The 25,749-nt window shown below is 42.4% G+C and overlaps 1 protein-coding gene across 1 annotated transcript; it reads left to right on the top strand.

Moving 5' to 3' along the window:
• Window positions 1-1,489: 1,489 nt before the first annotated feature.
• LOC122659480 (glutathione synthetase, chloroplastic) lies at window positions 1,490-24,260 on the top strand. The gene is made up of 12 exons (XM_043854585.1): window positions 1,490-1,888; window positions 1,973-2,142; window positions 7,168-7,243; window positions 7,339-7,469; window positions 7,707-7,829; window positions 7,924-8,004; window positions 22,155-22,235; window positions 22,352-22,421; window positions 23,117-23,238; window positions 23,611-23,750; window positions 23,821-24,013; window positions 24,131-24,260. The coding sequence occupies exons 1-12, from the start codon at window positions 1,490-1,492 to the stop codon at window positions 24,252-24,254; spliced, it is 1,710 nt and encodes a 569-aa protein (XP_043710520.1). The 3' UTR covers window positions 24,255-24,260.
• The last annotated feature ends 1,489 nt before the right edge of the window (window positions 24,261-25,749 follow it).

The following is a 25,749-nucleotide window of genomic DNA, read 5'->3' as shown; positions in this document are numbered from 1 at the left end:
ATCAGCATGAAAATATCTGTAACTTTCTCGTCCAAGATTCAAATAATGCGAGACCAATTGCTTTGGAACTATGACTCGACGAACTTAATTTCTCATGAAGACCACTTCACCCAAAATTTCCATTAAGCCTTCAAAAAATGACCTTAAAGTCACTGCCATTGTACGAACCTATGAAATCACAACTTTAACAATATGAAACTTTCACCTGCTGCTTCGCCCCTTTGCCAAACACTATATAAGGACTTAATATGCTGTTAAATGGTGTTCTTCAAGTGCGGGTACCCCTGTAACCCTGCCAAATGACCAAAATACCCTTATAGCTGTGTAGGTGACTGTTTGACCGTTTCAGCTCTTCCAACTCATCAAATGCCACTGCCGCATCACCAATATGGCAAATAAGGTTGTCAACAATGACTACAACATTCCACACACTCCAATGGACTAACACTTTGGATGGATTTTAAGGTTCCATATTATATGCCAAAAGGGTATTGGTTCAGATGCTTTGTTGCTGAGGTAGTGTGCAACCATTTTGATGGTAAATTTTTCGGATTTATGGGGGGTGGTTATCAGGAAGTTAGAGTGGGGTTCTGCTGGGAGGGGGAATTTTCAAGATAGCTTGGGTGATTGGTGTAGGGAAGAGTATAGATATCAATGGTCTATTCCATGTTTGATCAATCATTAGGTCATTGAGTATATTGTAAGATGGATGGGTTGCGTGTGGTGTAGGCATGTGATCTCGATTTGATTTGATGTTATGAAAAGTATTCGATTTGATATGTACATAGTCTCATAAGATCATAACCAAACCAACCGAAAACGAACTGATTGACACCTCTTAATGGGGGTTGGGGGCCAGATTGGCCCAATGAAGGCAATGATACGTTTTTTGGGCCCAAGGGAGGCAAACCCGCTCTGAGGTTGGTTCAGGTTCTCGTACGCCTTTAGGTGCACAAATGGAATCCGAGAGAGTGAGTGGATTTCATCTGTCTCCCTAAGCCCTAAGGCCTAAAGGCATATGAGAACATTCTAAAAACGAGCATGCCACATCAGCATTGTTTCATGCCAGCAATCCATGTCTATTTTGGTCCTTTTGATGAGGACAGGTGGACCATTCTAAGATTGCCACGTCACAATTGCTTCATGCCAATTGCCCATGTCTATTTTGGTTCTTTTCACGTAGTAGAATGAGAATCTCGTGCGTAAAATCCACTCACCACCAATTTTAATCAAACAGTTTATTTAATTCGAAATCATGAACCAATTGATGCTGGTGCAGCACCAATTGGTTCTCCAAACCAAACACGATCTATTTGTCCAGGAATGAATCTAGACACTTTTTGCCTGTGAAAGTGAAAGTGGAAATAGAAATTATTTTAGGAGGAATCCCAATCCCAATGGCTACGAGCCTACGAGAACTGACAAGCGCACACCCAAAGAAAATGAGAAAATCGCCAAAGCAAACAAAGAGAAAGAAGAGCATAAGAAAATGGGGAATAACTGTTCCTCTTCCACCTCAGTTTCCCTCTCCCTCTCCTTCCCCAATACCGTCTGCTGTTCTCCCGCCACTCTCCTTCCCCATTATTCAAAGCCGAGGAGCTTCTTCCCTTTCTTCAATCATACTTGTAAAACTCCGTTTCGAGGCTACCTGCGGAAATCCCACGAAATTACGAAGATTGAATCCTCCTCGTTTTCATCATCTTCTTCTTCCTTTGTAAGTCTGAATTCTGGGAAGGTTGAAGAGGAGAAAACCCTAGATGAGAGTTCTACAAAATCCATGATATCTGATCTTCGTGATATCAATACGGAGTTGTTTCAACAGCTGGTATATGACGCTGTGGTTTGGAGTTCTCTTCATGGGCTTGTTGTAGGAGACAAAAGCGTTCAGGTTAAGAATATAGTTATCTTTCTGCGAGTAGAATAAATTAGAAGTGCCCCTTTAGTTGTTAAAATTCTAGTGGTTCACTTGCAGAGGTCAGGAATAGTTCCTGGCGTGGGTCTCGTACACGCTCCGTTTGCTTTATTGCCTACGTTCTTCCCTCAAACTTATTGGCAACAAGCGTGCGAGTTAGCCCCCCTTTTCAATGAGCTTGTTGATCGTGTGAGTTTGGATGGAAAGTTTTTACAGGAATCATTGTCCAGGTTCCCTCTCTCTACCTGTATGTGTATTCATAGCTTTTATGTCTGATTACTTTACTGCTGTAATTGTTACCTAACATGATTGTGTAAGTAATTCTAAAACATTTCAAATTTATTTATTATTTCTTACAAGTCATAACCTAATTCTTTGGTATTGAGAAGGAAAACAAAGGTTGTATTTGAAAAATATGATTACCATATTTAGTAAGAGTTCAATGTAGTTATACAAACATGATTACAAAAGTTTCCATTTTCCTTTTGAACTGATTTCATTTCCTTTTCTGCTTCTGAGCAGCTATTGTTCTTCTACTAACCTTATATTGAGTTAATCTTGTTAACCCTCGTGCTTGCTAGATCATGTGGCATTGGGCAACGGGGAATTACTAAAACTATTCCTTTTCTGCAATCTCATGGGGTCACTAAGTAAGGTGTGGCTGGTCTGGGAGGGGAATGCCCAAGGAACTATTGTCATACATTGAATCCAAACTTAGTGGTTCCACTGCTGTTTACAATACATTAGTCCCCTGCTGGTTTTCTCAAGGGGTGTGTGTGAATAGATTTTATTGGCTTCTGTCTGGATCCTGTCATAAGGAACAAAGGAAGCATTGGTGACTGTAGATTATCACGGCCTTTCATCTGACAAATGACAATGTTGAGATTGCCTTTTGTGGCCTTGGCTATTGTCAACAAGGATGTGACTGTGATAGTCCTTTTCTACCCGAGGACTAATATAACCCCCTCCCCCCTCACACACACACACAAGAAAAAAAGAAGCTGGTCAGGTAGTGAGTCTTTTAAGCAACCTAATATTGTCTTCTTTGTCAATGGCAACTTTGGGAACACGATCATGTGATTCACCAAAGGACTGTTCCCCATCTAGCTTATAGAACATTTATATTCATTCCCACGGGGGGGGGGGGATCTGGAATATCCGTAAGAAGGCCAATTGTTTAGCAAAATAACTGGAAACATTGGAGTGGGTTGTGATTATTTGAGTCAGAAGTGCAAGTTGTCTTTTGTTCCCCCATTATGTCTTTCTTGGGATGCAGCTTTTTGTCCAGGGCATTGGTATAGTGGTACTGTTGGTCGAGGTAGAGATCTATGTATTCGAAAGAAGGGGCCCAGATTACTAGTGGAGTTTCTATTTTAGTGAAATGTCCTATTGTAGGTAGGAACTCAATAGCTAGTGATTTTGCTGGAGTTTTAGGCTTTTGGTCTAGTGGGACATCTTTCTTAAGGAGCTTATAGGAGTATCTTTAGGGCTCTAATTTGTGGTTGTTGGAGAACTGTGATTTGTGAGGCATTGTTTAGTGTTTCTTTTGTAAAGGGATGTAAAGATTTCTTTGTTAAGTGGTGAGTATCCATGAATCTGTTTATAATTAAGCACTTCTGTTCTTATTGATACAAATACTTATTGAAACAGTAATTTCAATACCCATTTGTCTGCCCCAATAAGTAATTCTTGCTGACCTCATATTATAGGAATCATCAAATCAATAGCAATATCTCCATTTGAAGAGGTTCATTTATGGAACGTCCCGAAATAGTACTTGGGGCGGAAGATTTTGTTAGTCCTATCTATAAGAGGAGAATGTATGAAAAATGGAACAATTCTTACCTTTCCTTGGAAATATTGGCCATCTGCCGAGAGTTTCGTGTTTAATACTTGTGACAAAATCAACCTTGAATAATCAGGACCAGATTAGAAAGAGGAGGAGGAGAGAGAAGAGGTTGTCTCACGTGTGTGAGAAGAAAAGAAGAGCCTACAGTTTAGACAAGTTAGTCTAACCATAGGGCAGTATAATAACTTATAATAATGTGATTACAATCATAAAAAAGACTTCTATAATGACACAACTTAATCTAAATATAACTAAACTTCACCACATACTGTAAACACCACCATGACTACTAAACACACACCTAAATATTACCACAAATTACAAATATCACTATGACTACTAAACTTCACCAAAAGAGCGTATCCAGTGCACTAGGCTCCTGCCACTGCAGGGTCTGGGGAGGGAATGTACTCAGTCTCACCCCTGCTTTCACAGAGAGGCTGTTTCCAGACTACTAAACTTCACCATTTTTACTAAAAAAAACAATAACTTTAACACTCTCCTTCAAGCTGGAGCATATATATCTCCTAGGCTCTAGCTTCGAACAACAAGAATAGACACAACCAACGGAAGCAAACTTGAACAGATATAACAGTCGTAGAAGCCAGTAGCCACAGAAAAGCTTCCTTCTAGTCGCAACATCATCAAAATATATCACCCACCAGCAGCAATAATAGATAAAATTCTTTGTGAAGAAGAAATCCAGATCATAGTTGTCAAGGCGACCAAGGCGCCCAAGTGTTATTTTTTATTTCCCCTCTTTTCTTACATTATTTAATATGCTACAATATATACCTTATATCGTAAAAAATCAACATTTAGCCTCATCATGTCATAAAAAATCAACATTAAGCCACATCAAGTCATCAAAAATCAACATAGAACTAGAAGACAGCAGAGCTGAAGAAGCAAGCTATTAAAATTTTGAAACAATCAAAACATACATTTGGTTTATATTGTTCTTGGAAATGATCATTGTCCTGGTATACCTAGTCTCACATTTGGTTTATACTGTTCTTGGAAAATATGATCTTATCTATAAGTAATTAAACTACTCTCGATTAGAGAAATGTTCTTGTTTTCTAATAAGTTTGACTGGTCAAATGATTTTATTTTTAAGTGAGACTTTCCATATTAGGTAGAGCATAAACCAGCTTTCCAAAAAATCCAAGATTGCTTAAATATGATTTATATTGAAGGATTTAAGTGCTGGTCAAACCTTATTTGCTGTTTAAAATCACCCTAAATGGAAATAAATTTTTAGACATTACAACAAAAGATTATTTTGCTGCTCTTTTGGTTTTTAGTGATGTTCTATCACAATAAGCTTTATGATATTTTTAGATTTGAGAAAAGCCTTTGCATTTAAAAGTTGAAAATCGCCCTTACAACCATAGTTGTCACGGCGTCACGGCGATCCAAGTCGGTGGAGGGTGTCACGTCGATATATCGACATGTCGCCCGCCATGGCGTTGCCATGGCGAGCATGTCGACCATGTTTTATTTTTTATTTTCTCTATTTTTAATGTGTTAATAGATGTATACTCGAGCCATGTTTTATTTTTTCTCTATTGTTTCTCAAGTTTTAAGAAGAAAATTCAGAAATCGAAGAGGGAAAGAAGAAATCGAAAGAAATCGAAGAGGGAAAGAAGACAGGAAGAAGAAATCGAAGAAGAAATCGAAAGAAATTGAAGAGGGAAAGAAGAAATCGAAGAGGGAAGAAGAAATCGAAGACAGGAAGAAGAAATCGAAGAGGGAAAGAGAGTCAGGAAGAAGAAATCAAAGAGGGTCGCCATGGCGTAGGTCGCCATGCAGCCCTCTCCAGCGCCAGGACGCCATGACAACTATGCTTACAACCGAGGATTCAGTTTTTGTTCTTGAACTAGGGAGTTGAATTTTTATCCTTTTTGGAATCTGAATTTTTAACAATTTTTATTGGATTCACTTGGGGGTGTTTGCCTCATAGTTGTCAAGGGCGACGCCTTTGTCAACTTGGGCGCCTAGGTCGCCTAGGCGGGCGCCTTGGAGACCTTGTTTGCCTAGTTGGTGTCGCCTGGCATTTGGACCCTCTCCACCACCTTGGGTCACTAGTAAATTTAGAGAAAAATTACAAAGTCATTTACTTTAAATGATGTTTGGCATAAATCAGTGCGAAAACTAGTTCGATACCAATAGAAACATAATAAATGGAATAAAAGAATAATAAAAAATTAATCAGCACCTTGGACTAAGACGACAGTCGCCTAGACCCCAAAAAAACTTCTTGGATGCCAAGGCGGCGCCTAGGCAATGCCTTGATAACTGTGATCCAGATAACAACCAACAATATAAGTAGCAGAAAAAAATCAACTACATGCCAGAAAAGAGCAGTATAGAAGAAGAACAAATCGTCGTTGTAAGCTAGAAGTCTTCAACAGCAACAACAACAATGGCAAATCCCAGAGAAGAGCAGCAGAAGCAGATGAATAAATCATGGCTATGGACAAATAATGTTCAACGCAGAAATAGACGAATATGCTTCACAAGGAATACACAAATCATCTTCATAAGAAGACATGCATAATAAATAATCTTCACAAGAAGACAGGCAAATAATCTCCAACAAGGAGAGACAAATAATATCCAATAAGGAGACATGGACAAAAATATTCAATAAGAAGACATGGTAGACGAGAAGATACGGTAGTCAATCTTCAAATCTTCAATAAGAAGACACAGGCAGAAAATCTTCAATAAGAAGAATAATCTTCAACATCTCCAATCTCCCCCTCACATGTAGCACTACATGTGGCCAAACAATGCGGAGGATGATAATGCCAATGTCGTATCAATGACCAGCAATCATAGAAAAACCAAGGTATTCACATGTCAGAAAAATTGCAGATTTGATGTAGGGTGGTTGAGTTATTTGTTGTAAATTATTAGGTTTTATGTTTGTTCAGTATTACTCATGAGTTTTATTTATTCTTTTTCTCTACACTTTTAGTGGATATGCTAAAAAAGGTGCTTCTTGATGATATACTCATTGAATGAAACTTATGCTTCAATCACCTTAAATAATAAAAACTTGTCTAGCTCTGTCCGGTAAGTCAACTTGTGGGAGCAAGCAGGGCGCATTTCGGTACTGTATTATTATCTGTTGTTTCTTGTGCTTGAAGAATTATGCCGTTCTTCCTCCCCTTTCATGTCTGTCATTCCTGTATGTTCTGCAATTTACTTTTTCCATTAGATTTACATTGTCCTGTTTTGGTCCTAGGCTTCTAGCTGTTATTCCTTTCATTGTTTGGGTCTCTCTTGCTTCTAAATTTTGATCAAGTTTCATTTCAACCTTCTTTCTACTATGGCATGCAAAATTGAAAACATTAGTTGGCTTTTCTTTTCTTATTTTTGTTGTGAACTGTTGTAGAACGAAGAAAGTGGACACTTTCACTGGTAGACTGTTAGATATTCATTCCAAAATGCTAGAAATTAACAAAAAGGAGGTGAGCCATTGTAGTTACCTATTTTGCTATAAAAATATAGTTTGTATTTCTGATAATATTGGCGAAGGCACTGATCCTTTTCGATGCTATAACAGGAAATACGTCTCGGTTTACATCGTTCAGATTATATGCTTGATGCTCAGACTGAATTACTTCTCCAAATAGAGCTTAATACTGTTTCAGCTTCTTTTGCCGGCCTTGGTTGTGTTGTCAACGATCTACACAGGTCAACTAGTGCTGTATTAACCTCAGAATACTTGAACAGTCTCCAATATCCATTAATCTGTTCTTTTGATTTCATTAATATTAAATCCAATGTTTGATTTATACTGCATTCATTCACATGATGTGTACACATAAGACTAGACAGTAGCATGGCGAGATCTTACATGACCGCAACAAGTATCTAAATGGTAGCTTCATATTTTGCAAGAATTTACAATGGTAGCTTCACATTTTGCAGGAATTTACTCAACCACCATGGAAAGAAACTTGGATTGGATCCCTCAAGGGTTCCCGGAAACAATTCAGTCAGTGGATTTGCTGAGGCATTAGCTAAAGCTTGGAACGAGTACAATAACTCTAGGTTGGGTTCAACCAATACCTTTGTTTTCTTTGTTGTACACTTGTACTTGCAAGGTCATTCTGAGGTGGCACTAATTTCAAATATATTTGTTCAGGGCTGTGGTTATGGTTGTGGTTCAAACTGAAGAACGCAACATGTATGATCAACACTGGCTTTCTACCATTTTGAAGGAGAGATATCCTTTTTGTCTTCAGTATTCATTCTATATAATTATACAATAGTTGTCAAGGCGTCGTCTGCATCCAGGCGCCTTGTTGGTGTAGCCTAGTTTTGACCCCCCCTCCAACGCCTTAGGTTACCTGGCCCTTGACAATTATGAATTATACATAATGATATTGGTTGAGTTTCTTAGGCGAACCAGGATAACGTTATTCGAAGATTACCAAATTTAGATAGATCACTTCCTTCCAAAAAATAGATACATGTATGTTGATATATGGGCCAGAATACCATGGGGGGTATTCTGGACTTTTTTTTCCCTTTGTTTATTTGTTTGTTTTGTATATGGGTTTAGTCCCACATTGCTCATGTACATAATTTTATGTTTTAATTATGCTTATAAATAAAGTGGGGCTTGGGGTGAAGAGATCATCTATGCCTTTCCCAAATTTTTTTTTTTGGGTGAATAATATGTATTACCTTACCCCAGGAGGGGGTAGGACAAAGAAAGAATATACAAAGGAGAATGGGGGTGGGGGGGGGGGGGGGAGGGAAAAGGGAGGGCAGATCAAGGCCCCAAAACCAGCAATATGCCTATTCCTAGGGTTGTCCCTGACAGCGCGAAGATGAGCATGGCTGAGCTTGGAAGACACTTCAAAGGAGATGGCTTTCCAAATCAGGTCAAAAGAACGAGAGTTGGAAGTCCATCTCCTAAGATTGCGTTCCAACCAGATGTGGTGAATAGCAGCTCCAAAAACCAGCTTTCCAATGGTGTCACAAATCGAGGAACCTGAGAGAGTTTTAACCAACCAAAACCATTCTCGCTCAAAATTTAGGGGTCTCCTGTTGCGATGCCAGATGGAGGACAGGGCTTTTTTCCAGATAGAAGAGGTGAAGGGGCAGTCAAAGAAGAGGTGAGGGATGTCTTCAAGGCCATTCCAGCAAAGGGAGCAGGCAGGGGAGACAGGGATATGACGGTGGATAAGGAATGCTTTGGTGGGGAGGCAAAGGCGTAGGGTTCTCCAGGTGGTGAGGCTATGGCGAGGGATATGGCCTTTGAACCAGACTAGGCTATGCCAAGGCACGATGGGGCCGGTGGGTCGAATAAAGTTCCAGGCTGATCTGGTGCTAAAGAGGCCATTGGGGGAGGGCCACCAAATGAATCTATCGCCAAGAGGGGGGGGGGGGGGAGGGAGGAGGGGGGGAGAGCAGGCCAAATCCGAGAAGCAATGGAGGGATTGAGAAAGGGAGGGGGAGACCAACAACCAGAGGAAATGAGGCAAGAAAGGGGGGCATTTTTGGGAATACCAGAAGAGTAAATTGACCTGGGGCCAAGCACACTGAAAAGGACACCTAAGGGGTGCCAAGGGTCAAGCCAGAGGGAAATGGAGGAGCCTCTGGCAATGGAAGAAGAGATGCCTCGAAGGGCTAGGGGGCGGATAGCAAGGATCTTTCTCCAAATCCAGGAGGCATCAAAGGGGATGGGTACAGTCCAAATGGAGTTGGACTTGAAGAGATGAGAGGAGATTTTCCAGATAAGCTTGAGAATACCAGCAGTATTGGAGTCTTATTCTCAGGATCCCAAGACCACCTTCGGATTTAGGGAGGCAAATAGACTTCCAGCTGACAGGATGGAGGAATCTAGAAGTGTCTGACCCTTTCCAGAGGAAAGCACAGAAGAGACGCTCCTTAGCCTGGATAGTGGCTTTGGGAAGGCTGAAGAGCCCACTCCAATAGATATATGAAGCTTGCAAGACAGAGCGGAAGCAAATAAGGCGATCCGCGTAGGAGAGGAGTTTGCTTTTCCAAAGTTGGAGACGCTTGCGGATGTTGTCCAGCATGGGAGTACAATGGTGAATAGAGAGTCTGGCTGGAATGAGAGGAAGCCCAAGGTATTTGACAGGGAGGGAGCCGATGGAGAAGCCAGTGAGGGTAAGAAGGGAGTCCCGGTCTAGATCAGAGATGCCAGAGAGAAAAATTTTGGATTTAAGGAGGTTAATACGAAGGCCCGAGAGGGACTTAAAGAGGTGGAGAGAGTCCATTATAGCAGAGATGGAGGAGTGAGAGGCCTTAGAGAAGATCATCAGATCATCTGCAAAGGCGAGATGAGTAAGGTTGATGTGCTTGCATTTCGGCAAGGGGGAGATGAGGTGGAGATCGGTCTTGGATTGGATGCTGCGGGAGAGAACTTCCAGGGCGATGGAGAAGAGGAAAGGGGAGAGGGGGCATCCTTGGCGGATACCCACCTTGGAGTGGAAGAAGCCAGCTGGAGAACCATTGACGAGAACAGAGAAGGAGGGGGTAGAAATGCAAGCATGGATCCAGCGAACAAAGGCAGGGGGAAAGCCCATTTGAGAGAGCACTCCGCAGATGAAATCCCACTGTAGGGAGTCAAAAGCTTTATGGAGGTCAATTTTCATGAGGGCAGCTGGATAGTGAGATTTACGGTCAAAACCCCGCACGATCTCAGAGCAAAGGATAATGTTATCCGCAATGCTTCTCCCGGCAATGAAAGCGGATTGGTTGGGGCTGACCAAAGAAGGGATAATCGCCTTGATTCTGTTGGCAAGGATTTTGGCTATGAATTTGTAGATGAGGTTGCAGAGGGAGATGGGTCTGAAGTCCGAAAGAGAGGATGCTCCCTCTTTTTTGGGAATGAGGCAAATGAAGGTTTGATTGACCTGAGCTAGCTGGCTAGGCTTATAGAAGAAGCTGCGGATGGCTTTGAGGAGGTCTCCTTTGATGGAGTCCTAGCAGCTAAGAAAGATACCCATGCTGAAACCATCAGGGCTGGGAGCTTTATTTGATTTATGGGAGTGGATGACCTTTATTATCTCCTCATCAGAGGGGATGCTGATGAGGGAATCCACAACAAGGGGAGGGAGGAATTTGTTGATGAAGGCAGGGGGAATGGGGGTGGAAGGAAGAGGGGGGGGGGATTGAACAAGTCAGAGAAGAAGGATTTAGTTGTAGATTTGATGTCACTTACCAAGGTAAGGGTGGATCCATCCGGGGAATGGAGAAGGGTGATGGAGTTAGAGTTGAGCCTTGCTTTCAGAGACCTATTGAAATAAGCAGAGTTTGAGTCACCCAACTCCAACCACTGGATGCGGGATTTTTGACGCAGGAAACTTTCCTCCAAGGAGGAGAGAGAGAACAGCTCCTCAGAAAGGAGTTTCTCCTCAGAGGCAAGGAGGGGATTGAGGGGGTCAGATTGAAGTGTAGCTTGGACGAAAGAGAGATTGGATTTGCAGCAGGAGAGCCTGGCATTAATATTGCCAAAGGAGGAGATATTCCAGGTTTTTAGGGCAGCTTTGGTATTGCGAAGCTTCCTGGTCAGAGCAATGAGGGGGAGGGAGGGAGAGGGGACCGGGGTGCGCCAGGCCTTGAGGACGATGGGAAGAAAAAGATGGTGGGAGGTCCACATGTCGAAGAATTTGAAAGGCTTAGGACTGAAGGAGGAATAGGGGTGGATAAGGATATGGCAGGGGCAGTGGTCAGAAAGGCCCTGGAGGAGAAAGTTGGCAAGGGAGTGGGGAAAGGAGGAGAGCCAAGCCTCATTAGAGAGAAAACGATCCAGCTTGCAGGCGATGCGATCAGGACCAACATGCCGGTTGTTCCAAGGGGGGAACCGGTCCAACAAAGGTCCTCAATACCTAGCTCTTCTAGACAATCATTGAAAGCAAGGACAGAGGAAGGATCAATGGGTCTACCTCCCAATTTTTCTTCTTAGGTTCGCACCACATTGAAGTCTCCGCCTAAACCCCAGAGGGTGGAGTCCATGGAGGAGTTAAGGAGGGAGAGATTCAACCAGAGAGAGGAACGGTCAGCAGCAAGGTTGTAGGCATAAACAATTGTCAGGAAGCAGGTAGTGTGGGAATTGGGGAGGGAGAGACAGAGATGGAGGAATTGGGAGGAAGAATGGGAAAGAGAGATGGCGACTTTGGAAGGGTCCCAGAGGAACCAAATCCGACCGAGAGGAGAGTGATTGTAGTTAGAGAGAAGGGACCAAGAGGGGGCAATAGAGGCAGCAATGCGGGCTGCATTATCTTGCAAGACACGGGTCTCAAGGAGAGCACAAAAGGAGGAGTGGGTGGAATGGATAAGAGAACGGATTTCTTGATGCTTGGCCAGGGAGTTAAGACCCCGGACGTTCTAAATGAGGTCGGCGGACATGGACACTAGGAGGGGAATGGCAAAGAACGCACCGGAGGGGTGCTGCGATAGTGGCGCCGAAAGAAGACTAAAGCCGGGTCTCAGACGAGAGGCCTGCGAGGGGGGGTAGGGGGAGCAAAGGGGGGGGGGGAGGGGAGAGCGAGTAAAGCCGAGGGTGGGGGATCAAGGGGAGGGGGATCCAGAAGGGAGGGGGAGGAGATGGACCGAGTGAGGGAATGAGAGGGAGGGTTAGGGAAAAGTTTATGATAAAGGTGGGCTAGAGGTTGATAAATGGGCAGGTTGTAGGTGAAGAAAGACTAGGCTTGGGTTGAGGGGGGGACGGTTGAGGGGGGCTGGGCACAAAAGGGCTGGATAGGGGATGGGAGGGTTAAAAGGGGGGGAGAGGTTAGGAGGGGCTGTGATGGGCTAGGGGAAGAGGTGCGGGCCTGGCAGCTGGGCAAGTAAGAGGATGGGTCAAGGGGTGTTTCAACGGATAGGGCCTAGGATAAGAGGAGGGAGCATGGGCCGAAGAAGAAGGCCCAAAAGTGTCGTTTAAACAATTGGACGGGATGGGCTAGGGGGTAGGGAGCAGGGGGTAAAATTGTAAAAGGGGTGGTGGAAGAAGGGGGAGTAGTGAAAGTGGAAGAAGGGGGGGTAAAAGTGGAAAAGCAGGGGGAGTGGAAGGGGACAAAAGGGGGTGGGGGTTCAAAAAGGAAAAAGAATCAGACGAGGATTCAAAGGGGAAAGCTTCATCGCGAAAATGGCAAAGGTTGGTGGTCTTCGTCAGGGCAGCGACAGGAACACCTGCAGGAGGGGTTAGCTCGTTTTGGGGATTGCAAGACATCCCAAATGTGGTAGGTGAGCCAGTTTCCCTTCCAAGCTCAGCGCGGAGGTGCAAGGACTGCCTCAGAGAAATCTCGATGACCTTTACAAGGGATTCTCCAGGATTAGAGCTCTCTGTCGCCTAAGCTTCTGAGAAAGCAGCTTGCGCAAAGGTCGAGGCAGCAGGCTCAAGCAGATGGGATGAAGAAAAGGCTTGAGCGACCTCGGTACCAGGGCCATGGGCGACGGCCGTCGTTGACGGAGGCGACAAAGGCGGAGGACCTTCGACGGAGTTGACGTCGTTGATGGTGGCCTCGATAGCGGAAGAGCCGCGATTGCGATTGCTAGGGCGGCGACGGGGGAGATGGAGTCTGAGAGATTTGCGACCTCTAGTCTCAGAAATAAGAGGGCCAGACGTTGAAGCTGTTTTCTCCGATGGAGTCGTAGCAGGAAGAGCTTGAGAGGAAGAGGCTTCAAAGCTGTTCCCGCCGGGAAGGGCAGGGTCCTCAGTGGGTATAACAGAAGTAATATTCTCCGGCGCAGTCGAGTCAGAACGAGGCTGTGAAGCTTCAGGAGCAAGAGCCACTGAGGCCAGAGACATCAAAGCAGGGTAGGCTGAGTTGGAGTGACCAAAGATTTTGCAGAGCTGGCAGTGGGAAGGGATCCAGTCGTACTTCACAGGCTGTTTGAACCAAAATCTATCCTCTTCCTTAATGATGATGGACGAAGGAGGAGGAGAATTTGCTGAGATGTCCACACAAATCCTGGCGAACGAGAGACGATGCTGCTTAAGGGTGCGCAGGTCAGTGCGAAGGGGAGTTCCAATAACGGAGCCTATGCGACTGAGACTCTCTTGGGTCCAATATTGCAGGGGAAGCCCAGGGAGGTTAACCCACAAGGGAATAGTGTTGAGGTTGACCTTGTGGAGCAGGACGTGGGGCTGCCAATGTCTAAGGAAAATCGGCTTGGAACCAACCATCCAAGGGGCTCCGTCCAATGCAAGAGACTTAGTATCATCAAAGAAGAACTTGAAGAGAGACACCCCAGAATCGAGGAGATGGATTTCGAGCAATCCAGTAGCTTTCCATTGCTTGGTGAGAGAAGCTCGGACAATGTTAAAGGAAGGCTGGGCGCCTAAGAAGTGTCCAACCAGACAAGAGGACCATTTGGAGAGCTCGGGAGAGAGAATTGATTTGGGGCAGAGGGCAAAAGGCACTCCATTCTCGGTGAAAGGTTTGGAATAGTGAAGTGAGGTGTCGAGAGTGGGGGAGGGTGATTGCTGAAGCAGGGAAGACCAGGTTTTGGGTATGGGGCAGAAACAAAGCGGGAGATTGTTGGATGGAGGGGCAATGGGGGAGGGGGTGGCGGCAAGGTTGGGGAAGAAGCAAGTGGAGGAGGGCAGGGGTCGCCGGGAGGGATGTCGGGAATAGCAGAGGGGGGGGGGGGGGGTGGCGGCGAAGGGATGGAGGGAGAAGGGGGGGGGGAATCATGGCAGCTCTGGCAACATTGAGTCAAAAAAATATTTTGAACTACAAGCTTCCGAACTCTACAGTTTACTCCAAAAGTGTCACATATATCAGAGTAAACAATCATACAACGGTATCAAAGTAGATTTCGAATTAGTGACCAACCCCATCAATATTTTTTCTCCTTCATCTCTCCTCCATCGTTTTTCCCTTCTTCTCCCTCCTTGTTTCTCCTTGGTTCTCCCTTTTCCCTAAGGGCAGCACTACAAGAGGTGGTCGTATGACCTAGTTGCTGCCCCTTCCAACCTCTTTTTCTGTTTTTTTTATGATTTAATTACTGCTCGATAGCTGCTGGACTTTACCTGCCGTATTGAAGTATTCAAGGTTTTTTGAAGATGAGCCCCTACCATTATTGCAGGCTGTTCTTCACTTATTGGAGCTTCTTCAGCACCTTTTCCAGCATCTATTCAGCATCTCTTCTCACTCATTGAAGACCTCTACTCCCAATCGATCTCCATCTTCAGGGTTTTGGAGACAATTGTCGACTTTGGGTGTGGGGCTGCTTGTTGCTGCTGCACTTTGGTTCTGCTTCTGCAGGGATGATTCTATACTTACCAGGAGATACTCGACTGCAATTTTGGGCTTCCACAGTTCAGTTTTGAAGGCTGCTCTGAGATCGGTACACACTTACAGGGGTTTTTCAAAACCCTAACATCTATCGATCTTGGGGCTGCTGCTGCCTATTGGACCTGAGTTTCTGCAGGTTATTTTCTCCATTATAAAGGATCAATTGACTTCAGTTGCAGCCATTTATCTGAAGTTTTTGTCCCTCTCTTGTCCCTTTATGGATTTCCACAAATTCAAGTATGGGTGATTCGATCAATTCTTCAGCTACTTCAGATCAGTCACCTAATGATGGTCACAATAAGACAGACTACCACAGCTTCCCACCAAATCCTATTAAACTTGATGGCTCGAATTACCTTCTATGGTCCAGATCTGCCTCCTTTGCTATTGTCGGCCGTGGTCTCACCAACCATATTAATGGCACTTGTGTTATGACCACAAAACAAGGACCTGCTCAAGAAAAGTGGCTTGCCAATAATGGTGTTCTCATGTCTTGTCTGATAGGCTCTATGACTTCAGATTACAGCATAACTTTCTTCTTCTGGACACTGTCTCCCAGATTTGGGCTGCATGCAAGAAAACATATGGGCAGCTTGGCAATGATGCCCAAGTATATGAACTCCGGAAGAAGGTCCTTCACACCACTTAGGGAGAACTTTCAGTTTCAAAATACTATGCTACTCTCCGCAGTCTATGGCAACAGTTGGACCATTTCTCTAACTTCCACCCTACTACAGTGGCTGATATTGCTTTTTATAAGAAGCACGTGGACAAGATCAGAGTATATGACTTTTTGGCTGGCTTGAATGTGGAGTATGATCCGATCTGTGTTTAGGTGTTGGGCCATAAGCCTTTTCCCACACTTGAACAATCTTATGCATTGGTGTCTTCTAAGGAGAACCGGAGTGCTGATATGTTGCACCCTCCTATCACTGACAGATTAGCTCTCAAGTCTGCTGCCCCTGCCACTCCTGCCCCTAGTGGCATTGCTTCTCTTGGTGATTCTACTACAGGGACTGTTGTTTGTGAGCACTGTCACAAACCCTATCACACCAACGAGAAGTGTTGGAAACTTCATGGGAAACCAGCTGATTTTGAAGCTAAAAGGGCTGCCAAGACCAAGAATAAGACAAAGACCAAGGCCCATCAGACTGAGACTGTTACTGCAGCCCCTGCTATTGACCCTGGTCTATCCCAAGATGATCTACAGGCACTCCTACGTATGCTAAGGTCTTCCGTTGTTGCTGCCTCTACTACATTAGCTACTGCCAATTCATCTGCTCCTTCAGGTTCACATTTTGCCCGGTCAGGTATTCCATTTAGAGGTCATTGTGCCTCTGTAGCTTCCCATCCTTGGATCATAGATTCTGGAGCTACAGATCATATGACCGGTTCCTCTAGTTTGTTTCATAGATACTCTCCCACTTCTGGGAAAGACAAGGTCAAAGTGGCTAATGTTCTCTTTCTTCCATATCTAGAAAGGGAATCATCAACTGCACTTCCTCTCTTCCCTTGTCTTCTGTTTTGCACATTCCTAATTTTACTACTAACCTTCTTTCAATTAGTAGTATTACTCGTGATCTTAACTGCAAAGTCACTTTTTTCCTTCTCATTGTGTGTTTCAGGATCTGGAATCTGGGAAGACGATTGGATTGGGTAAAGTGCACGGTGGGCTGTATCTACTTGATGACGGTCGCTTCTCTCCACCACCATTACATTCTCTGCCACACCAGAACTCTATGGTCTCTTCTGAACTCTACCAGTGGCACTCTAGGTTAGGTCACCCCCCTTTAGGAATCTTAGCTCACTTATTTCCTAGTCTGGTCACCCTTCGTACTAAGGATGACTTTTTTTGTTAGGCTTGTGTTCTGGCCAAACAGACACGTTCAAATTATCCAATTTCTAATAAAAGGAGTTCTTTAAGTTTTAATTTGGTGCATTCTGAAGTTTGGGGCCCTAGTCGTAAACCTTCTATATCTGGCCATCGTTGGTTTGTCTCTTTCATTGATCGTCATTCTAAGAATACATGGGTATATCTTTTGCACACAAAAAATCAAGTTTTTTCATGTTTTCAGCATTTTCATAAAATGATTCAAACTCAGTTCCAGGCTACTCTCAAAGTATTAAGAAGTGATAATGGAACGGAGTATACAGAATCACAATTTCAAAAATATTTGGCTGACCATGGCATCCTTCATCAAATTAATTGTGTTGATACCCCTGCCCAGAATGATGTGGCAGAATGAAAGAATCGCCACTTGTTAGAGATGGCCAGGGCTTTGATGTTTGCAAGGAATGTCCCATCTCAATATTGGGGGGATGCGGTACTCACTGCAGCCCATCTCATCAATCCTTCTAGGGTTCTTAACTCTCGTAGCCCCTCTGATGTTTTAATGGGAAATTCCTCCTTTATTGTGCCCCCCAAGGTGTTTGGTTGTGTGTGTTATGCTAGGGATACTAGATCTCCTGGCAAACTTGAACCTCAGGGATTTCGTTGTATTTTCTTGGGTTATTCTCCAACCCAGAAAGGTTACAAGTGTTACCATCCGCCTTCCCGCCGTACCATGGTTAGTATGGATGTTATTTTCCATGAGTCCCTTTCTTACTATTCTTCCCCACCTCTTCAGGGGGAGAGTTCTAGTGAAGATGTGCCTTTTGAGATTCCTCTACCAGAGGTTCCTCAGGCTACTGTCTAGCCCTCTCTATCACCCACGGTTGCTGTCTAGCCTACTTTGTCACCACCCATGGCTACACGACCCACAGCTGCTGTCCAGCCTACTTTACCACCACCCACGGCTGCTGCCCAACCTACTTTGGATGTCCAACTTCCTTTGACTGTTCCTCCTTCACCTGATGGGAATCCTTTACAAGGGGAGACCATAGAAAATTGTGTTGTTAATGTTCCTATCTAGGGGGAGCTAACTCCAGTCCAGAGAACTATTGGTGAATTTCATAAGAGAATCGACAACTCCAACATCATCACCTATACAAGGGGTAGATCCAACAGAGGGCAGCTGCAACCCACTGTAGCACCAGTACCCATCCAATTGCGTGCTCCAGACCCGGATCCTTCATCTCTTGGTAATCCCTCTCCTTCCGACTTACCTATTGTTCATCGCAATGGTACTAGGACTGGCACTTTACATCCCATATCTCGCTTTGTTTCGTATAGTTCTCTTTCTCCTTCTTTCCGTGCTTTTGTATCCTCTCTTTCTTCTGTCTCTATTCCTAAAAATTGGCAGGAAGCATATACAGATGGAAAGTGGAAGGCTGCAATGTTGGAAGAAATGAGAGCACTGCACAAAAATAACACGTGGGATCTTGTGGCTCTTCCTCCAGGGAAAAAACCAGTGGGATGTAAATGGGTCTTCGTGGTCAAATAGAAGGCTGATGGTTCAGTGGATCGGTATAAGGCACGTCTGGTTGCAAAGGGGTTCACTCAGACTTATGGAGTTGACTATTAGGAGACCTTTGCACCAGTGGCAAAGCTCAACACTATCAGGGTGTTATTATCTTGTGCTGCAAATCTTGGGTGGGATCTTCAGCAGTTAGATGTAAAGAATGCTTTCCTCCATGGGGAGCTTGAGGAGGAGGTATATATGGACATTCCACCAGGCTTCTCTGATGACAGGACTAGGGGCAGAGTCTGTAAGTTAAAACGTGCTCTTTATGGGTTGAAGCAGTCACCTAGGGCCTGGTTCGGCAGATTTCATAAGGCTATGATTTCAGTAGGTTATAAGCAGAGCAATGCTGATCACATTTTGTTCATCAGACGAGTTGGTGACAAGGTTACTCTTCTCATAGTCTATGTGGTTGATATCGTGGTGACTGGTAATGATGATGCTACTATCAGGGATTTAAAGCTTCTCCTTGGCCGTGAGTTTGAGGTCAAAGATCTAGGCTCTCTAAAATATTTTCTAGGGATAAAAGTTGCTTGTTCTTCAAAGGGCATCTTTCTTTCTCAAAGAAAATATGTCCTTGATCTATTAACTGAGATAGGGCTGTTAGGTTGTCATCCTTCGGATATTCCTATGGATGCTACTACAAAACTTAGGGAGAAAGAGGGTGAACCTGTTGACAAGGGTGGTTATCAGCGGTTAGTGGGCAAACTAATCTACCTTTCCCACACCAGACCTGACATGGCAGTTGCTGTAAGTATGGTGAGCCAATTCATGCATGATCCCTATTCCTCTCATATGGATGCAGTCCGTTGTATTTTGAGGTATTTGAAGTCTGCTCCCGGAAAGGGAATTCTCTTATCTCCCAATGGTCACCTCAAGATTGAAGCTTGTCGGCATCTTCTGACAGAAAATCCATCTTTGGCTATTGTTCCTTTGTGGGTGGGAACCTTGTCACATGGCGTAGCAAAAAGCAGAATGTTGTGGCAAGGTCCAGTGCTGAAGCCGATTTTCATGTGATGGCCCAAGGCATTTGTGAACTTCTATGGCTGAGAGAACTATTGCAGGATATTGTCCATCTTCCAATGATGCTTTATTGTGACAATAAAGCTGCCATTAGCATTGCTCATAACCCTGTCCAGCATGATTGCACTAAACATGTGGAGGTTGACAGACATTTCATCAAGGAAAAGCTTGAAGCTGGCCTCATTTGTGTTCCCTTTGTGAAGTCTATCGATCAACTGGCTGATGTGTTCACTAAGGGGCTGAATAGCAAGCTGTTTCATCCTATCCTAGTCAAGTTAGGCATGCATGATATATATGCTCCAACTTGAGGGGGAGTGTTGATATATGGGCCAGAATACCGTGGGGGGTATTCTGGACTTTTTTCCCTTTGTTTATTTGTTTGTTTTGTATATGGGTTTAGTCCCACATTGCTCATGTACATACTTTTATGTTTTGATTATTCTTATAAATAAAGTGGGGCTTGGGGTGAAGAGATCATCCAAGCCTTTCCTTTATTTTAAATCTCTCTACAATATATGAGTAGTCCTTCTAACATTTTGACACCTAACTTGAACAGACCCCCACCCACCCACCTACCCAAAGGATTTTAACGATGTGAAAGTAAAATAAATAAGAATTTATAAATGGTTTTGGAAAGTAATTGATATTGCAATAGGAAACGAGAAAGTTGTATCGTACAGCTTCCCATGTGGTACCAGGCACTGTAGGGTAATGTATTGTGCCAATACAGTTAGCAAATCACACTCTTCAAGATGTAAGAGATTGATATAGCAGTGAATATGTGTGATTTCTTGCCATAAAGGAAAAATGAAAGCTGAATCTAGTTTTTAAGTATTTGATTCTATAAATTTGATTTTCTTTTTGGATCTTTTTTTTTGGAGGGGGGGGGAGAGGGGTTAATTCTATAGTATCCTTAGCATAGTTTTAAATTTTGGGAAGTTATGATTTCATGTGGCTCAGTAATTCGAACATTCTGGTGGTTGAAATTCCTGCAGAGACTACTAAGTCATTCCGAAATTTTGGTCTAATTTGGGTTTTCTAAGATAAAGCAAAAATGCTAAATTAAGTCTTGAACCTTTTAATTTACCATCTTCTAAAAAAAAAAAAAAAAACATCTGGATCTTTCTTTCTCAATTTTTTTTCCTTTAATTTTGCCCTTTCCCATATAGCCCGTGCCACACGACCCTATGCTTTGGCATCCCAACTTGAGAGGAGATTTCTCACCCCACCCTAAAGAAAAAGTCATTCTGCCTTTATTATTAGCATAATTGTCAAGACGGCAAGGCGACCCAAGGCGGTTGAGGGGTGTCCAAGCGCTTAGGCGACAAGGTGCCTGCCTAGGTGACCAAGGCGCCCAAGTGTTTTTTTTCCCCCCCCCTCTTTTCTAACATTATTTAGTATGCTACAATATGTACCTTATAACATCAAAAATCAACATTAAGCCACATCAAGTCATCAAAAGTCAACATTAAGTCACATCAAGTCATCAAAAATCAGTATTAAGCCACATCAAGTCATCAAAAATCAACATAGAAATAGAAGACAACAAAACTGAAGAAGCAAGCTATTGGAAGTTTGAAACAATCAAAACATACATTTGATTTATATATGTTCTTGGAATTGGTCATTTTCAAGTATACCTAGTCTCACATTTGGTTTATACTGTTCTTAGAAAATATAATCTTATCAATAAGTAATTAACCTGCTCTCGATTTAGAGAAATGTTTTTGTTCTCTAAGAAAATTGATTGATCAAGATTTTATTTTTACATGAGACTTTTTGTACTAGTTAGAGCACTAAACTAGCTTTCCAACAAATCCAAGATTGCGTAAATCTGATTTATATTGAAAGAGTTATGTTCTGGTCAAACCTTATTTGGTGTGTACAAATGTTGTCAAAATCACTTAATGAAAATATTTTTTTAAATATCAAATCAGCTGAATAGTTTACCATACTTTTGATTTTTACCAATGTTTTACCATATTAAGATTTATGGAGTTTTTTAGATTTGAGAAAAACCCCAGCATTAGAACATTGAAAATTTCAATCGAGTATTTGTTCTTGAACTGGGGGTTGACTTTTTATCCTTTTGGAATTTAAAATTTTTAATTATTTTAATTGGATTAAAATAGGGGGTATTTGTTTATTTATGAATAATATCTTAAGTAAATGAAATAACAAATATAAAAACATTTATTTATATGATATTTGGCATAAATAAGTGCTAAAACCTGGTTCGACCCCAAGTAAACCAGTGCAAGGCGCCCTACAATAAGGCGGCGGCCGCCTAGACACCTAAAGATCCGCCTGGACGCCTAGGCGACGCCTTGACAACTATGATTATTAGTTGGTCGAAATCGAAAAGCTTTGTACAAAAATTTAATATTTTATTTCATGAAATTTTCCGGGCTTTGGTGAATTTTCAGAAATTTTGGTCTATAAGATTTGATTAAAACTTGGTTTAAACAGGTTTTGACTGAAATTCCAAAATTGTCTGAAATTCTACTTCTGTTGCCTGTACTGAGTTACAGAATTTCAGCCCTTCAAAACAAATCCTGAGTGAGTAAATTGGGAGAACAAGAACTGTGAGTGCCTATTTTTCGGTTATTTAAAGTTTCTGACAGATTGATGAAAACAAAGAAGTTAATGTTTCTTCCTTGACTCTGTAATACACATTCCGTGACTGCCATTCGTAAAACAATGGCAGAAATAGATGCAGAGGGGGAGCTTCAACCAGATGGAACACTTCTTGTGTATGTAAATTTTCTGCTATGTAGTTATGCATTTGAACATGTGATATTCTTAGTATCTGTGCATGTGCCAAGTTATACTTCTAACTTTTAACATTTTGAAAGCTCTATGCCTGCAGTGGTGGCCAACCAGTTGCGGTCATCTATTTCAGAGCCGGGTATGCACCTAGTGATTATCCTTCAGAATCAGTAAGAAGTGCTTCTCTGTTCTTCTGCTGTGCCCTGATGATACTTTTGTTCATACTTGTTTTGCCTTGTGGCAACTGGCATTGGTTTCTGCTTAGAAGCATATATACTGCTGGGCAGACCCTGAGGGCGGGCTAAAATCCCGTATGGACAAACACCATGGAAATTTGACCAGGACTGGTGAAGCAAACCTCCCAGTCAATCTCCAAAAAAGAAAAGGGACATCCTTGAATTTCTTGAGTGAAAAGCTCCTCCGGATGTCAAAAAAGAAATATTTTTCACCAGTTGTAAACCCAAAAAAAGAATAAGGTCAATTACTGTCGCATGCAAGTTGGATCAATGGTCAAAAGTCCTTGCATTTTTTTTCTTTCCAACTAGGCAAACCAACTGTGAAGGGTGCCATACGTTTGTCCCTAGACATCCAACATTGCATTAGATCTGACATACTTTTGGAATTGCTTGCATGATCCCCCCCCTCCCCCCGTCCCCCAACCCCCCAAAAAAAAATCATGTATGAGCTGGAATGAAGGTCTGCTTTGAATCTCCTAGGAGGGATCCATCAACTTGCAGGTCTCAAATCCATGCATGTCCATCATGTCATATGGTGTTATGAAGTAAATTATGCAGTGCATTGAATGTTGTATGTCAGCGTATTTGTTTTTTTTTCCCATATGCTTATGTTCTTACTGATTTCCTAGGAATGGAGAGCCAGACTGTTAATGGAGCAGTCCTCTGCAATCAAGTGCCCATCTATTTCCTACCATTTAGCAGGAACCAAGAAAATTCAGCAAGAGCTGGCAAAACCCAATGTACTTGAAAGGTAACAAATTTTGTTTTCAATCAGAGCCTAGGTCCTAGTTCTTCTGTTTGTTTCATTCATTTATGCACAAGATAAAACTACCTTAAATTTCCAGCATATGTAATTATGCCTTAAAAGATCTCTAGATTGAGTAAAACCAATGGGGCCACAGCCCACAAAAAACTCGTCAAGTTATTCAATTCATTCTCTGATTATACTTCGATTTTCTGGATCCTAGTTTGGAATCATTTTCTGCCATTCCAGTTGAATTGATTTCATTATATATGTGGTTGTGTTTCTGTGATTCTTAGATTTAGTACACTTCTTCGTAACCCCCCCCCCCCCGGCGAGTAGTATACTTCTAGTTGAATTTTTTGCTGAATATATGAGTAGGTTTCTCGAGAACAAGGACGATATTGCCAAACTACGCAAATGCTTTGCAGGGTTATGGAGTATGGATTATTCTGATGTTATAAAAAGTGCCATTGAAAAGCCTGATTTGTTTGTGCTCAAACCTCAACGAGAAGGCGGAGGTCAGTCTTTCCAAACTCATTGCTATTGTTGCCGCCGTTGTTGTTGATCTGATTATGATTCCAACTTCAGGTAACAACATCTATGGTGAAAATTTGAGAGAAACTCTGCTGAAATTGGAGAATGAAGGGAGTGAAGAACGTGATGCTTACATCCTTATGCAAAGGATTTTCCCCACTGATTCTCCTTCATTTCTGGTGCGAGATGGTGTTTGTCACCAAGAGCATGCCATATCAGAACTTGGGATATATAGTGCTTATCTAAGGTATCAAAGTGTGTTTTCTTTTGTATATTCTGTTTCTTGGGTAGTGTGGTGTGTAGGGAGAGGGATCTAGTATTTGAAACTAACTTGCATTTGATGTGTTGGGACTTAATTTTACAGGAGCAAAAGTAAAATCATAATAAATGATCACTGTGGTTACCTGATGCGAACAAAAGTTACATCATCAAATGAAGGTGGAGTTGCTGCTGGATTTGCAGTCTTGGATAGTATATATTTGACATGATTGAACTGGTGTCTTTCAACAAAAGAAAAATATAACAATAAAGTTGGCCCACTATTAGGCACGGAAAAAGAAACTCACAGGCACATGCCAAGGCTACAATGAACAAGAGCTTGAAGTCAGTTTTGACATTAAACTGGGGAATCTGAAACTTTGTTCAGGTGGAGGAAAGCTCATTGCCTTGAGAAGAAATGGATTGGATCTTTCTGTTTACAATGTACTATTGGAAGGTGCAATGTGGTCTGGGAAATAAGTGATTACATCTTTATTTGATCTTTGTCAATGTACTATTGAAAGCTCATTGCCTTGAGAATGGTTTGGTATTTGGTTCGCAAATGGATTCTTTGTTTTGGAAATTATGATCCTTCTGTCTTGTTGCAGAATTTAAAGGGTGAGGAAGATCTATTGATAGGGTGAATTGGAGTAATATAATGCCAGAGCTAGTCTGCAAAGCCCTCATCTAAATCGTTGGAGTAATAAACTAATAATGCCATTAACTTTTGATAAGCAGGCAACTTGGGGGATTGTTGCCTTAAACCCTTTTAATTAAATTTTTGGGGGATTGTTGCCTTAAGCCCTTTTAATTAAATTTTTGCATTCTTTTTTGTTTTCAGTAAAAATTTCAGCATTCGATGTCTATAAAATTACATACCAAATTAATAATCATGGAAGAAATGAGGATTACAACTTGATTTGTCAGTTACAAAAAGCTGCAATAAAATCATAATTTTTAGTTTAGTTATTTGTTATTGCTAGGCTCATGATATTTCCATTGGTCCTATAAAATTTCATTGAGCCCTTAAGGTAGGGTGTATGGGTGTATGAATAAAAACTAATACTCTATTACCAGAAAGAAATACTTTTGTTTTTTGGTAATAAAAAAAATAAAAATGGAAACAACGAAAAGTTAGTCATAAGAACAAGGTTAATCTGATGCAGTATCATTGGGAAACAATCATGACAAAACTCAGTCAACCTGCTCCAAAATATACACTTATTGTGTCTATTCTACAAATCTTGTATTCTCAAGAGCAAGAAATTAAAAGTGATTTTGGGTTTCCCTGATCATGTCTTACAAATCATCCAAAGCCCAAACAATAGTGCATAAGCCCATAGTTTTGATCTGTGGACGGTACCCAGAACCTACTTTTTCCCCAAAGCCCACTTGTGACTTGAGAGCTCTCTTCATTTAAGCCTTTACTACTTCCCAACATCTTGATCTCTCCTCTGCACTCACAATTCCTTTCACAGAATCCTTTTTCTTCTTTCCTTGGCTTCTTTTTTCACTTCATCTCTCTCTCTCCTTCTTCTTCATCCTTTCAAACAGATTGTCAATGAATGGTAAAGATCATGTGGGGCCCAAAGATGACCAATGATGCATAGCTTCCTAGAGCTAACCTCAACCAAGGATTACCTTTGCCACTCCAATGGAGTAGGCTGATGGGTCCAGGGTGAAGACTCCTACACTTTCCATCAAGGTTATCACCTCCCAACCCAT

The sequence above is a fragment of the Telopea speciosissima genome, chromosome 4, assembly GCF_018873765.1.
Source record: "Telopea speciosissima isolate NSW1024214 ecotype Mountain lineage chromosome 4, Tspe_v1, whole genome shotgun sequence".
Lineage (NCBI taxonomy): Eukaryota > Viridiplantae > Streptophyta > Magnoliopsida > Proteales > Proteaceae > Telopea > Telopea speciosissima.
This window is presented reverse-complemented; position numbering and strand designations above follow the sequence as displayed.

Bases quoted from the DNA above. Each gene is read 5' to 3' on its own strand.
- LOC122659480 (XM_043854585.1), top strand. From the start codon at position 1,490: ATGGGGAATAACTGTTCCTCTTCCACCTCAGTTTCCCTCTCCCTCTCC. The intron at 1,889-1,972 runs GTTAAGAATATA...GTTCACTTGCAG, and splicing joins TAGGAGACAAAAGCGTTCAG to AGGTCAGGAATAGTTCCTGG. The intron at 7,830-7,923 runs GTTGGGTTCAAC...ATATTTGTTCAG, and splicing joins AACGAGTACAATAACTCTAG to GGCTGTGGTTATGGTTGTGG.